At 47.6% G+C, this 15,351-nt stretch overlaps 2 protein-coding genes across 2 annotated transcripts; one reads left to right on the plus strand and one right to left on the minus strand.

The window, feature by feature from the left end:
• Positions 1-5,544: 5,544 nt before the first annotated feature.
• Positions 5,545-7,302, plus strand: ATP5MF (ATP synthase membrane subunit f). Its single transcript, XM_065850303.2, has 4 exons — positions 5,545-5,648; positions 5,735-5,842; positions 6,665-6,781; positions 7,145-7,302. Exons 1-4 carry the CDS (start codon positions 5,633-5,635, stop codon positions 7,171-7,173), a joined length of 270 nt encoding a protein of 89 aa, XP_065706375.2. The 5' UTR covers positions 5,545-5,632; the 3' UTR covers positions 7,174-7,302.
• Positions 7,303-8,365: 1,063 nt separating this feature from the next.
• CPSF4 (cleavage and polyadenylation specific factor 4) lies at positions 8,366-15,273 on the minus strand. Its single transcript, XM_065850299.2, has 8 exons — positions 15,000-15,273; positions 13,625-13,675; positions 12,985-13,137; positions 12,114-12,209; positions 11,868-11,961; positions 11,359-11,431; positions 10,612-10,704; positions 8,366-9,573 (listed from the first exon to the last, which is right to left on the minus strand). The coding sequence occupies exons 1-8, from the start codon at positions 15,100-15,102 to the stop codon at positions 9,505-9,507; spliced, it is 732 nt and encodes a 243-aa protein (XP_065706371.1). The 5' UTR covers positions 15,103-15,273; the 3' UTR covers positions 8,366-9,504.
• Positions 15,274-15,351: the final 78 nt, after the last annotated feature.

Below are 15,351 nucleotides of genomic sequence, written 5' to 3' on the forward strand. Positions count from 1 at the left end.
CCTTTGGGTCTTCTAAGAAGATACTGAGCTCACCCACTGGTGAAAAAAATGAGGTCCAAATGAAACAGTAGTTACTGCTTCTTGGCTCCTGACTACTTCCCTCAGTCTGATGAAAGGAGGTTGGAGCATGGAGGGTGTTGGTCTCTGCTCCCAAGGAACAAGAGACAGCATGAGAGGAAACAGCTTTAGGTTGCGCCAGGGGAGGCTGAGATTGGATCTTGGGAACAATTTCTTCCCCAAAGGGCTGTGGGGCATTGGAGCAGGCTGCCCAGGGCAGTGCTGGAGTCACCATCCCTGGAGGGGTTGAACAGATATGGAGATGAGGTTCTCAGGGACATGGGGCAGTGCCAGGGGTGAGGGAACAGTTGGACTCTGTGATCTTGAGGATCTTTTCCAACCAAAATGATTCGGTGATTCTGTGTTTTCTCAGTATCACAGGTTAAGTCATCTGCAGAAAGCAACAGCAACTGGCATCTCCACAAGGCTGTGCAAGTGATAACGTCCCAAACAGACACATTGATAAGATGGGATCCACCACACCGATCTTCCCCAGCTCAGGAATGCAGATCTGCTTCCACAGCTGGAAAACATGTTCAAGTCTGCCCGTCTGGACTGATACTGCCATGGCTTTCCCAGTGGGTACGTGTCTTCCCACTTTTTAGCATGAAGAAACTGCTTTTTACTGGTCCCTGGTTTTATTTTCTGTTTGTCTAAGGGAAGCAGGTACAGCTGTCGCTGCAGCACATTTATCCTAGAGAAAATTCCTGCTTTGGTTTTGCAAGTGTTTTAAATTAATGTAAATTATTTTACGACACTTTACTACTGATAGGGTGTAATTATCTCCCCACAGGTACATATTTAACTAACCAGCAGGCTGATCAAAAACCTACAAAATTAGGTACTTTTGCAACTGACACCACGTACAAGGAAAGGCCAAGCAGGATGGGACCAGGAGGAGGGAGGAATTCCCCCTCCCCAATCCTAAACACGGGGCTCAAATTTCTCTGCTTGGAAAGATAATCATAACATTACCTTACGCGTTTTATCAGAGCAGCACGAAAATGCATCGATACTCAAGTGCTGTGGAGGAGAGCAGAACTGTGTACATGCTAAACCACTAATCATTGGTAAGCGATCTCCTTTGTAAAGTGTTTTGAGGTTGACTAAAGAAAACGGCTGTGCAATAACACAGAGCGAGCAATCCGCTTACAATCAGAGGTTAATTCTCTCAACTGCTTTTGCTGGGTCCATCCCCAGGTATTATTATCACCTCTGCAAGGCACTTCAATGTTTTTCTGAGGAAGTCTGGCTGTGGAAGAGATTCCAAACTCCACTCCCCTTTCTCATCCGATTCAGCTCGGGAGTCTGGTTTCCACTTACGAGCACATTTTTTGGATGAATGAGGTTGAGATCTACACAGGGCAGCTGCACAGCTCTCTGCACATCCAGCTGCTCACACAAGTAAAAAATCACAGATTGGATCCAGCTACCTGGGACCATAACTTTTCTCCCAAATTACCAGTTGATAAAATATTCACCTCTCCATTGAACTTCTGGAAGTGCTGGTAGCTCATGATTTCTTTCTCCTCGATGGCTGTGGCCGCTTAACCTGTGCTGGTGGGAGAACATCAGATTGAAATAAGTGTTTAGGAGCTAAGAAGCATCTTATGCCAAGCCACACGTTTCAGAACCTTATCTGTCCACTTGGGCAGGTTTGAGCCTTTATAAAAAGCAGTGGGTGCTTTGTCATGATCAGTTAAGTAAATCCTCATCTCTTGACCTTCTTGAAGGCCGCTCTGTGCTGCTCTACACACCGATGGATGCCGTGTCTGCACATCACCGTAGTGTCACCCACCCCAGGCCTCGGTGAGACCCCAAGTCTTCAAAGGGTGGCACAGAGAATGACAAAATGAGCCCAGCTTCTAAGATCCTACAGTCAAAGGGAGGTTGTGTGATGCTTTTTCCTTCTTTTCAGCACCTTCGATGAAGAGCATTACTTAACTTTTCAGTCCATAATGAAACCTTCAGACCAAAAGCTGCAATGTTACGTGTTACAGCCGCTGCCGGAAAAAGGAAACTTCTATCTATCAACATCTCTTGCAAAATACTTGGGGTGTTTTGAATGATGCACTCCCTATTATTTCCATGCCATTACTTATAAACTTCACAGCATTTTCTAGAGGAGGCTTCAGTAAGATGAAAACCTCAGGGCAACACTCCATTAGGCTTTTATTTTTATAGGTTGGGTTAAACCTTCTTGAAACTGGTAGGTTTAACTGCATTCTTTTATTTAGAGTAGCTGAAGGAGATATTAAATGTATTTCCACCCACAATGCAAAATTGCTCAAGTACCTGAAGGCTCTGGGAGGACAGTTTTGGGCAGGATATTAAAAGAAGGTTACGTGTGGATGGACAACACAGTTCAGGTGGAAGAGGAGACAGAAAGACAGTGGATGGAAACAGGCGGGGAACGGAAACTTCAAACAGCCTGAACAATCATTGATAGAAAACCTGGAGTGAACACAAGAAACAGGGATTTGGGGTCACAGCAGGTCTGCAGCAAAGAAAACTGGCGTTCAACCACGCGATGGCTTCTGCGCTCAGGAAAGACGGGCGGTGAGCACGCGAGGAAGCGAACAGAAACACATCAGAAATACCTTTCTTCATCATTTCTCCTCCAGCCCAACAAGACCCTGAATTCTGGCCAGCGGCACAAGGCAAGGGGAGGAAATGTGTCCTGCAAAACCCCCAGCACATCGGGACCGTTTAACTCATCCTGCTGGGTTCAGGATTAAGATGGCACAAAAACAACAGAACAGTTTTCTCTTACACTACCAGGCCAAGGTTCAGGTCGCTGCTGTCCCTACTACAATGGAAATTTATCCTTTTTATGCCCTCCCATTCCTACCTTAACAAATTAAATCTCCCCAGCCCTTGCTGTAAGAAGTCTGAGCGACTCCACGTGTTCTTCTGCTCTGCAGGGAACTCCTTAAAAAGAGGCACCTGCCGCTGGCTTTTTTCCTGGTGGTGAATTAATCTGCCTTGCATGAGTAATCCTGTTTAAAACAACAGGTTGCCTTGCAAAAATGAAAGAAGTTTGAAGCACGTTTTTATGCAAGTGCTGTAAAAAGGCCGCATCGCAGTTCATCAGGGGATACTTCAGCAATAAAATGACAGTTACCGGTAAAGTCCAATAATAAAACAAAGGTTAATTTAATAAGGCGATTTTAAACCCATTTAACAGGGACTAAATTTGGAACCCTCTCCCCAAGCGACCAGGTGCACTATGCTTTCCTGATCCTACTTTCTGTTAATAAGAAGAAAAAACAAACAAACAAATGAACCAAACAAAAAGCAGGCAGTAATCTATTCCTTCTGCTTTTCATGTTATGAGAGAGCACTGTTCAATGTAAATAAATTAATGTCAGTAAAATAGAGGGTGAAGCTGGACATGGAGAGCAGCCTCTGAGTAAGAGGCGTTCCAGGTACCGCATCTGAAGACAACAGAGGTCCCTGTGCCTCGACTCATTTAATACCAGGTAACACAAACCTGGTAGTTTATAACACAGGAATCCTTCAGTGGCCAGAGGAAGGAGTGTGGAACAAGACTGGGACATAAGCGAAGTAAAAGATGCAGAGATTAGTGTTTCTGTTGCCGTGAGGGCCCCCTTCAGCATCCTTGATTTCATCTTTATCACCTCTGATCCGTTTGAACAGCTGGGTATGGGATGGAGATTCAATTTCCAGGGGTTCCAAGGTCCAGGCTGAGCTGTCAGAAGCCGATGGCTGCTCCCGCGTTACTGCTGCATCACTTCGCTTTCCAGATTCAGCACCATCAACAACAACAAAACCCGACACTGTTTTATGAACCCGAATGACAGGATTTAAAGCCTCTAGAGGTCAGGCTGCTGGAGAGCATCTTCCCCACAGCTGCGTTCTGCTAAGTGCGAGTGACACCTCCTGGAGTCCTGTCCCCTGTAAGCCACCTCGTCTCACCACAGCCAGCCCTGCAGGTGTTCTATCTGCCCAGGGTGGCACTTCTGGGGGCCTGTGGGTGCTAAACCCCCAGAAATGGAACCTGAAATAAATCCGGGTGGCTCTTTCCTATTGCAGGAAGGCAGAAGTTGTCTTTATCTGCACATGACCTCTTCCACCACTGTGGTTACACAGGTTTACTTCTACCGCAGACCAAGGCCCAATCTCTCCTTTTGCCTTTGCTGTCATAAAACGCAGTGTATTTCCACAAGGAAAAACCCTGAGTGGGCACTGAAATGGGACCACACAATACATTATTCATCTGCCACCTAACCCCTGTGAAAAATACAGCCTAACAATCCTCCTCTCGCCTGTAAGCCACCTGAGAAGACAACAGGAGAGGGCAGGTGACCCCTGGAAGAGGTCTGAGAAGCCCTCACTTCTTAGAATATAAGTTCACAAATTCAAATGTATGTTGCAGTGTGTACTATCTGTGAATGCATATTTACAGTGTTAAAGAGTTGCAGTGTCTTCAGAGCACACTGGAAATGGTCCACGTGTGGGACAGCAGCCCCCAGCAGACTGATGAGTCTTGTGATGATGCTGATGAAGACTTGTGAATTTTTCTCTCAGCTCTTTTCAGAGTCTTCACCTCTGCAGCCCTGGCAGGCGCTGGCACAGTGCACAGCGGGGATGGTGCCAGGTGTGGGCAGGGCCTGGACAGCGCAGGACGTCCCGCACGAGCCATCCAGTGTCACTGGGCCAGCGTCTCCTGACGAGGGTCCTGGGCACTGAGGAGTCTCGTGGGAGCGGGATAGGGAGGGAAAACCCCTCAGGCTGCCCCAGCCCCACAGGCTGCTGTGCTGGCAGGGCCCACACACACAGAATCACAGACTCATTTAGGTTGGAAAAGTACTTTCTGATCATTGAGTCCAACCGTTCCCCCACCCCTAGCACTGCCCCATGTCCCTCAGAACCTCATCTCCGTCTGTCCAACCCTCCAGGGATGGTGACTCCAGCACTGCCCTGGGCAGCCTGTTCCAATGCCCCACAGCCCTTTGAGGAAGAAATTGTTCCCCACATCCAACCTCAACCTCCCTGGCGCAACTTGAGGCCGTTTCCTCTGCTCCTAGTGCTTGTTCCTGGGGAGCAGAGCCCGACCCCCCCTGGCTCCAAGCTCCTTTCAGGCAGTTCAGAGATCAGAAAGTCTCCCCTCAGCTCCTGTTCTCCAGCTGAACCCCCCAGGTCCCTCAGCCGCTCCCATCACACTTGTGCTCCAGCCCCTCACCAGCTCCGTTCCCTTCTCTCCACTCACTCCAGCACCTCGAGGGCTTTCTCGTCCTGAGGGGCCCAAGCCAGCAGGGAGCAGCCACAATGCAGCACCTGTGGCAACTGAGGCAGCGTGTGCAGGCCCCACTGGTGAACCGCCCATCCCCAGGGATCAGATGGGACGGGGACAAGGCGACACCACGGCCAACAGCTCCCCAGAGGGGCCGCCCTGGGGAAAAATGGGGAGGGGGCGCGACCCGCCCAGCATGGCGCCAACACTTCCCCGCCCGCCCCACATCCGGGTTTCCTCCTGACCTTCCTCCCATGAGCCTCAGCGGCGCGTCCCTTCCCGGCGTGCCCCGCGGCGGCGCAGAGCAGCAGCGGCAAGATGGCGCAGCCGCCCGGTGAGTGCGGGGGGACAAGGTGACCCGGCCCCCGCGCTCCCGCCCGCTGACCGGCCCGTCTCTCTCTCTCTCTCTCTTTGCCGCAGTTCCCCTCAAGGACACGAAGCTGATGGACGTGAAGCTGGGCCAGCTCCCCACATGGCTGGCCATGAGGGACTACACCCCCGGCGGCATCGTGGGGGCCGTGCGGAGAGGTGAGGGCTGAGGGGCGGCGGGGCCGGGGAGGGCCCGGGGGGCGAGTCCGTTCTCCGGTCGGAGCGGGACACATCGGGGCGTGAGCATCTCCGGCTGCTGGAGCGGCCCTTGGCTGGCGGGGGTAGATCTAGGGATACAAAGGTTGTTTCAGGGCGATTTTTTGCTTTCCCAAAAAGATGCCGCCTGTAGCGGCTTGTTCTCCCATCCCAATTTGTTTCTAGTATTTGCTTTATCCAGCAGAGGTTTGTTTTCAGTATTCTGTCTTTAAAAAAGGAAAATACAGTGACCATACTCCTGACTCCAGAACCTATTTGCTGAAAATCTTAAGGTTTCCCGACACCACAAGTAAATTGAAAAAAAAAAAGTAATTGATCCCTAAAGAAGATGGTAAAAAAGGACCACAGGGCTCTTGTAGATAGATCACTTGGCAAAAGTTTTGAGCGATGCCCTTTGATGTAGATACAGATATGGCATTCAGGTAGATTTAATGTCAAGAGATCAAATGCCAGTGTCTGCATAATGTAAATATATTACTATGAAAGAATTAGATAATTCTAAAACAGCTTGAGTTCATGAAAGTCACAATAACGTTTAGGGAAAAATCATAAATGGCTTTTAAAAAAAATTCTTAAAGCTTAGTGCTATTAACTTGAGCTCAGCTTGCCCAACTACCACACAGGTCATCTCTGTTTTGTGTCTGAGCCCCTCAGATACTTCCTTAGAAACAATTTCCTCAAGTCTGGTGAAACGGGGCTGCTGCTTTCTGACACAGAAAAATCCGCAGCTTATCTGGCTCCTGTGAAAACTTTTCTCCTCCCCAGGTTATGACAGATACTACAATAAATACATCAACGTCAGGAAGGGCGGCCTCGGTGGCATCTCCATGTTACTCGCTAGTTACGTTGTCATCAGCTACATCTGGAGCTACAGTCACATCAGTAAGTAAAAGCAGAAGGGCTGAATGTGCATAGTGCAGCTGGGAGGATATAGAAACAATCTGGTGTTGCTTTTAGAAATAAAATGAAAGACAGCGCTAACCATTGCTGCTTGAATCCAGGACTGTGCTGCTTGAATCCAGGACTTCTTGTAGCCACAGAGAACTCAAATGCTTGTAGTACGTTATCAGATGGCTGAGATTTTCCTGGTGATGAAGGAAGCGTAGATCTTGACTCTGTCTGACCTGACAGAACTTAAAAACTACAAATTCAGGCTTCTTTAGAGTGTTTCCTTTACTGTATTTTCAGGTGTGGTGATTTTTGCGTGTGACTACAGTAAAATTAACTTGTTTTACTTTGATACAGAGCACGACCGCCACAGGAGGTACCACTGAAGCGTGAAGGTGCAGCTCTTGAGTAGACCCGGCTAATGGAACAGTTGCCCTGACAGATGATGTCAGAACTATTCACGTTAAAACCTGTACTATTATGACCAATAATAAAGTGTGCACACTTTACACTTACTGACACTCTCATACCTGACTTAATTGTACAGTTAATTGTACTCTGCAAGTGAGGTTGTTTTCTTAGAGTTTCGCCCCTTGAGGATAAGTTCAGGGTTGGCTGGGAAAGCATTGTGAATTGCAGAAACTATTCCCATTGATTCCTCTTTAACTGTTTGATAAAAGTAAAAGGTGCTGAACTGCTTCTTAATGGCACTTCTGCAGAGCTGGACAACTAGCTGCAAGGATATAATATTTAGATTGGAAAGAACATTATCTGCACTTTAAGAGGCTTTTTGGTGTGGCCCAGTGTTTGTGATTTAGGCTGTCACCTGGGGACTGTGGGTACTGGGCAGTATTCCATTGTGGCAGAGGCCCTGGGCGGCATCGGTTTAGCTCTAAGGTCTGTAACTCTTGTTCTGTCACTGGGATTCTAATTGTTCTCACCTCTGATAATCCATTTCTATCAGAACTCTATCTACTTCCATTACTAAAAGAAGCTGGATGGGTGTAAGGTTTAAAAAGAAAAGGTTCATGAAGTTAAACCGAAGGAAAAGTTCACTTTTTGACTGAAATGCAACAGGAAACGCTACATGCACAAATGCAGCGTGAAGGAGCATCTGGGGGTTTAGGGCCAGCTGGTGTGCACCCCTTGAAGGAAGCGCAACTCCATTACCGCACGACCCACTGACCTTTTAACTGCGGCTGGACACCCCCATACACCCCACAGTGCCCTCTTCTGAGCGCGAGAGAGAAAAAATGCACCCTTTTTCAAGGATATAAAGAATCTCTTGGGAGCTTCAGTGGTGGCAGGAGGGATTTCAGCTTTGAAAACATCTGTTCAGGTCGTGAAGACCATAAACCCCTGAGCTAGAGGGAACAGGTGGCCACACCGAAGCATTGTGGTTCCCTTTCCATGTGTGCAGTTACCGGCAGACGTGCATCTGGTGGTTCAGCCTCTGTGGACACGAGTGTCCGATGGTCTGTCAGACCATCAGCACTTCACCCTGGAACTTCTCTTTTGAGCGACTCTGACTCTCCACAGTGAAATAACCACAGTCATTCAAACCAACACAGGCTCCAGTCGCTTCTCTTAAACTACTCATATTACCTTGTTCTTAAAAAAACAAAAAATTAATCCACAGCCAGCTTTTTCCATCATTACATTTCCATAAAAACAAAGTATAAAGGCAGTCAGCAAATGAGAGATGGGTCAGAATCAATAAGGCTCATATCGTAGGTGCATTTTTTTTTTAATTCACATTTTGTCATTGGCCCTTTTGAAATAGTCTCACAAAATGAGTGGGGTTTGGCTTGAAAAATTGCTCTCGGAAGAATGCTCCACCACTTTTAAAAGCAGTGTTCCATGAGAATATACATCTCCACCTCTTGGTTTTCTCCAGGCTATGGGAATACCTGCTCTGTGTGAGCTGGATGATGCCAGGGGCAAGACAAAGCTCTTCCAGCTGTGTTCATTTTCCCTTCTCACTTTTTGCAAATGGAAAATGAGCACAGATGTGTTTTTTTTCCTACAATCATTATTCCTCATTGTTTAGTGAACCACAGAGATGCCAATTTATTCTCCCCTTGATCGGTTCTCACCCAGAAGATTAATTTCTAACCTTCAGTATAGCAAGAAACAGAGAAATAAAGCAAGTGGACAAGAGTTTTACAGCCTGATGTACAGGAGGCATCAGCCGCCGGGACGAGCTCAGCGACTACCACAGGCTGGACCTGGGAACATGACTTTTTGCTTTTTAAGAGCTACAGGACAGCAGAATTCCTGCTTCCGCACTGAAGGGAGGGAATTTCAAGTATTAATTTTCCCAGTCAGTCTTCCTGCTTCCACAGGGAGGGCTGAAACGCTGCAGGTTCTCCAAAGAGAAGCGGCAAAACACTTTAAAGAAACACTGGAGGAAGATGCGTTTACGTGGAGCGCTGCACTGGTGAGGGGTTCGCTTTATCTATTTTGGTTTCAGATCTAACTTTCAGCAGGGCTCAATGAACACAGGCGGAGGCCAAAAAATCTTATTTTTAAAAAGGTTAAAACATAAAAAAAAGTCGTGGACAATTACAAAAATGTTGCTTAGCAGCAGCCAGCCTCTGACCAGTTCTTTCAGTAATGGCATTAAAAAACAACCTGATTAATAGTTCAAGACATAGTGCTGGGCAGAAACCTTTGCTCAGTGCTATCAGCTCGCTCGCACTCTTCGTCCTGCTCTTTCACTGCCCACTGAGAAAGGCCAGATGTCCTTTGGTGCATCTGTTGGCATAATGACCTTTTTCACCACACTAGAAGAGAAAGAGAGAGGGGAATTATTACACATTTACAACTTTTTTTCTCCTCTAGCTGCCTTTATTAAGGCAGCCGACAACTGTTGTGATTTCGAAGCTTTTCTGCGTACAGAACACGCAGCATTTAGCAGGTGAAGTGAAACACGGCGTCACAAGGGGCACGATTTATGGGCTATTTCTATCCCTTGGAGCAAAAGCTGCTTCTGCACTGGGAGCAACCTGGTGTCATGTTATTACAACACTCCCCATGCACCGTCACAAACAGCAAAGGGATGTAATATACACAGAGAATTTCAATATTTGCAGCTTCCATGACTCCTCCATGTGATATAAACCACATCAGAGATACATGGGGACTCTCCTGAGTGGTTACTCAAAATTAAACAGAGAAAAGTCCAAAGGCATTAATGGCTTTGCATCTTGAAGCTATTCAAGCCCAGAGAGAAACATCAGTATCTGATGCTACAGCATTCTCCAGATATGGCATTTACTTGCAGCTAAAATAATAAGCAGCTATTCAAGGTTTCAGTGAAATGGCTTCAGCTACTTAATATCCCTGTCCAATCACAATTATTTTTACCCAAACAAGCACCTAAGGCACAGAAGTTGGCGTGTACCACGATGCAACTGTCAAAGGTGATGGGACAGGAAGATTTCTTCGCCCTTTCCTAATGGCTAAGGTTGGGGTTTGTGGAAAAATAAAAAGAGATGGGAATTTGACTGTGTCAAAAGCTTCACCAATGCTCCTCAATAAGCAAACACAGTGAATAACTCTTTCCCTGGTGCGATAGCAACGAAGTGCATTTACAGCTGAAATACCAAAAGGTCTTTGCATATTCAAGTTTTGTTACTCACAAGGACCTTCCATGCAAACAGAGAAGAAAATCTTTCTAAAAATCACAAAGTATAAGCAAATTAACTCATGGGACAAGACTAATATTAGCTCTTATTTTGTAATGCAGTCCAGGTGAGTGCACGCTGAACTTCTTAAATCCACGCTCTGCTCTCCCTCCGTGTCCCTCCCCTCTGAATTACCTTGTAGCAGGTGACCTGTTCCAGCGGCCGGGGTCCTCTGTTCCCAGTGTTGTTATTTTGTGACTGCATGACTCCAATGACTTGAGGTGTCCTCTGTTGGTTAGGAGAAGAGATCTGACTCATTAAGTGCATCAAAGATAAAGACCTTTCTGGTTGTTATTTTGTTGAGAAGGGAAAAGGAGCACCCCACATATCAAATGATCAATTTTCCTTCAGATCTGTGTGTGGGTGCTCTGCCAGCTGGAGCACCAGAGACAAGAAATCAAGCACTGAGGCTTACAAAGCCCAGCGATCCTGCTTTTCTCCAGAAACCAGATTTAGAGAGTAGGTTTAGGCTGCTAAAATATCATTGCCACCACTGAGACATGTCACGCAGATTACAAAAACTGGCAGCTTGCTGCTCAACCATGTATGATGCACTTCTATGTAATGTGGAAGTGTTCTGTGACTCGATCTCCATGTAAAGTTGGAGCAATTGTAGGAATTTCACCACTATAATGGCACTCGGAAGGGACCGTGCTTTGCAGTTTATTAGGGTTTGTCTGCAAATTCTTAATTATGAAAAAATATCACACCCTGTTGTAAAATAGGAAGGGTTTCCCTCATTCAGTGACTATTTCTCCAAGGCTTTCCAGCAAAACAAGAGCCCAGGTGTTCAGTTCTGACCACAGGACAACACACCCTCTGGTAAAGCTTGTGGGAAACACTCTGAGGGCGGGTGTGCGGGGGGGCAGGGGAATCGCGTACCTTTTGCTGGGTCTGTGTCGGTTGAGGCAGCGGTGGTTGCTCTGTGGTTCCCATTGGCAGTTCAAACCGTGGGCTGGTTGAGATGGAAACAGGAAAACTGATTCTCAAATCATGTGCCAACATTTTACCACCAGCTCAGTCAAATAACTCGAAACAAAATAAACTTGCAGGCAATTAAAATTCAGCTCATGGGAAACAGATCTCCCCCTTCCCCACTTCTCTTTGCATTCTGATGATAAACAATTACATATACTAAAATGACAATCCAGTACTTAGTGTATCACCCCAGCTGTGAAATCTTCTGGAATAAAGTCCATGTGATCCCACCACACTGATAGCACCTGATCACCACTTACTGGTGTTAATAACTCCCTGCCCCATATCCTCAAATTTGTGCAACAAACCAAACATTGGCCCAACCTCCAAAACCACTGGGAAGCACTGGAGCAGCCTCGTTTGACACCCATGGGATGACAAAGATCCCGGGAGAAGCCTGGAAGCATACTCACTGCATGAATTTACAGGTGGGCCCCTCCGGACAGAATCCTACAAGGTAATTCACACAAATGACTCTTCGAGTGTGCCGGTGTCTGCAGAGGGGACCTGCAACACAAAACTCAGTGGTTCATATTCCACATATGTGTACCCCAGCACTCAGTAGTAGCAGGTGCACAAGCAGATAACGCAAAGAAAGAATAGCAATGCCCTACCCTTGATTTAGAGCCACAGAAGCAGCAGCTCTGTGATGTACATACCATGTTTACAGAAGCCTCTGTCATACCAGGGACAGTCCTTGATCTTAGATTCCGGGTCGATGTGCAAGAATGGACATTCTTTGTTACTGCATTCCCCTGTACCAAAGGCAAACAGACTTATTAGTCAATTGTGCAGCTTCAAGATCAAACGACTCTCAAAACATTACCTGGAATGTAGCTCCCACAAAGCTGTTCCCAACATTTTTTAGTTCAGGCACAACTGCCTGCCTTAACCTAGATGAAAACCACCAAGGATTCACCTCCGGTGAGTAAAGTTCTACCAGACTGGATTATTTATGTGTGCTTTTAAAAACAATGCGGAAACTAAACTGGAAAGAGCAGTCATGATAACAAAAACCAAACATTTAGTGCACCAGAAGTGTGGAGAAACTACAAATTGCGCACTAACCTCAATCCAAGGAAACCTACAAGACTGTAAGTTCCTGACAGCAAGTTGCATCATTATGTCCAGATCTCCAGAGCTGGAAAGCAAGTGCATAAAAGTTTTGCACCCCCTTGCCCTCTGCTGCTCATCAGCTCCCCAAAAATAAGAGTCATGCAAAGATCAACTGCTCAGCCTATTCATCTCACACCCAAAACAAGGTGTAAAACCCAGTAAAAACTTGAACTTCCCCCCTCTTCCCCCAAGGGACAAGCTCTTGAGAGAGAAGATATCTATGATACATCACAGATTTAGAGAGATAATAAGGTGAAGGACTAAGCGGATCTGAAAAAGTACAATTTAACAATATTATTGGACACAGAAGAACTGCAACGCTCTGAAGACAGATGAGAGCAATGTACCAGGGTCCTCTTCACCAGACGCCCACGCCAGCAAGGAACGCTAAGTAGGAGCTACAACACCCCTTACCAAATTTGGAGTAGAAGTAACACTCGGGCATCTTGGTCATGTCATACTCGTGCAGAAACTCGCACTGGTCTCCCTTTTTGCACAGTCCTCGTAGCCAGTGTTTGCAAACAACAGTCTTTTCCCCGCTGATGTGTCGAAACGGGCACATGCCTCCTGCGAAAGGATGGCGCAAGAAGAAGGGAAAAGAGGAACAATTAAAATCTGCGGCACAAGAAGGCACAGAGCAACACTTTGTTCTCCTCTGCAAGAGGGGTTTCAGAAGGCATCGCTTTTCTTATGAATTTGGCCTTTAGTGGCAACAGGCACTTGGGACAAGTCTTATGTTACCCTCTAAGGAGTTCCACAATGCGGTCTCCAGCTCTTAATCCTGTCAACCACAACCCCCAGCAACTAATACAGCCACATCCATAGCAAGGGCTCCATGCGGCAGCTTTGCTTATTCACCTCCAAGCTGCTTTAAAAAATACCATTCTTTTACAATTGGTGCAGTTACTCCAACATCCTTCAGTTTTTTCCTCTACCTATTACGAGGTTATCCCCTCATCTTTAGAGAAAACAAGAGTACTGCAGATAGTGCTAGCAAACCAAGTTTCCCCCCCTCCATCCCCGTGAGTATTATTGTATTGAAAATATTACTTGCCTTTCCCACAGGCCGCTTTTAAAAAAAATTCACAGACAGCTGCACCTGATTCTGTGGAGAGAAGAAAAATAATGAATTTTAACAAAGTTTTGTGTTAACTTTTAAAACACTTCCTTCTCCAGAAAGACAACCTGGACCTCAACATCTAAAGAAAAGCAGTGTTTTGGTTTGGGGAATTTACTTTCTCGCACAAGTTCCTTGTTCAAGTCTGGCCATCACAATTATCTGTGTTCTTCTTGGAGGACACCAAGGGGAAACTGCAGAGGTCTGGTGGTGCTTGCTTTAGTTTTCAGATATTTAGGCTTTACTGACTGGGTCTTCCTCTGCTGTTAGGTCCATCATGTCAGTGAACCTCACATTTACACTCAGGACGTCTTATACTTCTTGAACTGAACAGTCTGAAACAATCATTAGTGTGTAATCCCTTGCTGACCCTGACCAACAGGTATCACAACATTCAACAGAGTTAAAACACACATTTAGTAGCCCAGCTAGAAAATTTCAGCAAACTTTGAGTCTCCTGAGACTGTGTCAGATTAGTAGACTGAAGGAAAAGGTTTAGAGACCAGGTCACGGGTATACCCAAAGATGAGTTCTCCCTGCCATCAAAACACCTCATCTATCAAAAGTGAATGAAAAAAATAAGCATAGAATCATTTTGGTTGGAAGAGACCCTCAAGATCATCAAGTCCAACTGTTAACCCACCCCTGGCACTGCCCCATGTCCCTGAGAACCTCATCTCCACCTCTGTTTGACCCCTCCAGGGATGGTGACTCCAGCACTGCCCTGGGCAGCCTGTTCCAATGCTCCACAGCCCTTTGGGGAAGAAATTGTTTCCCAGATCCAAACTCAACCTCCCCTGGCACAACTTGAGGCCGTTTCCTCTGCTCCTGGCGCTTGTTCCTGGGGAGCAGAGCCCGACCCCCCCTGGCTCCAAGCTCCTTTCAGGCAGTTCAGAGATCAGAAGGTCTCCCCTCAGCTCCTGTTCTCCAGCTGAACCCCCCAGGTCCCTCACCCACTCCCATCACACTTGTGCTCCAGACCCCATACCAGCCTCATCACCCTAAATAACGTTCTGTGCAGGAAAGTGATGTTTATTCACAGTACTGCCTCAACTTTTATTTTCCAGACTGGCTGGGTACTAACTACACCTTTCATCAAGCAGGAAAGAACACCACCTGGATTAAGACACAAGTGTCACAGGGAAATCCGGAGCTGGGTGGATCTAAGGACAACACCAGAACAAGGCACTCAGACCTGGGGAACCTCCCTCCTTCCCTCCCACCCTCCGGGCTCGTCCCGGCCGGGAACCCCGACTCGGCCCCAGCCCCGCGGGGCGGACGGGGCCGCTCCGCGCCCGCTGCCCGCACGCACTGTCCATGCCGGGGAAGGGCAGCGGCTGCGCCCCCAGCTGCTGCTCCACGGCCACCTCCAGGTCGAACTTGATGTGGTCCACGCTGGCGATGAGCTCCTGCATGGTGGCGGCCGGGGGGCGGCGGAGGCGGGAGGGAAGGGGGGGGATGGTGGGGGGTGGGGGGGCAGCGGGCGGCCGGGCCCGGGCTGGCCCGGCCCTGCCCGCTCCGCTCCGCGCCGGCAGCGCCTGAAGTGAGGGGAGGCGGCGGCGGCAGCTTCTCGCCGCCCCGCGCCGCCCGCCCGCGGAATGCCGGGAGTCACCGCCGACCCCCGAGCCCAGCGGGCAGCGCGCGCGGTTCCGCCAATCAGAGAG

This window comes from Patagioenas fasciata, chromosome 15 (assembly GCF_037038585.1).
Source record: "Patagioenas fasciata isolate bPatFas1 chromosome 15, bPatFas1.hap1, whole genome shotgun sequence".
NCBI lineage: Eukaryota > Metazoa > Chordata > Aves > Columbiformes > Columbidae > Patagioenas > Patagioenas fasciata.

Coding starts and splice junctions, on each gene's coding strand:
- CPSF4 (XM_065850299.2), bottom strand. CDS start 15,102: ATGCAGGAGCTCATCGCCAGCGTGGACCACATCAAGTTCGACCTGGAG. Junction 11,962..12,113: donor CAGAGGCTTCTGTAAACATG/GTATGTACATCA, acceptor TTTGTGTTGCAG/GTCCCCTCTGCAGACACCGG. Junction 9,574..10,611: donor AACAGGTCACCTGCTACAAG/GTAATTCAGAGG, acceptor TTTCTCTTCTAG/TGTGGTGAAAAAGGTCATTA.
- ATP5MF (XM_065850303.2), top strand. Junction 5,843..6,664: donor CGTGGGGGCCGTGCGGAGAG/GTGAGGGCTGAG, acceptor TCTCCTCCCCAG/GTTATGACAGATACTACAAT. Junction 6,782..7,144: donor CTGGAGCTACAGTCACATCA/GTAAGTAAAAGC, acceptor ACTTTGATACAG/AGCACGACCGCCACAGGAGG.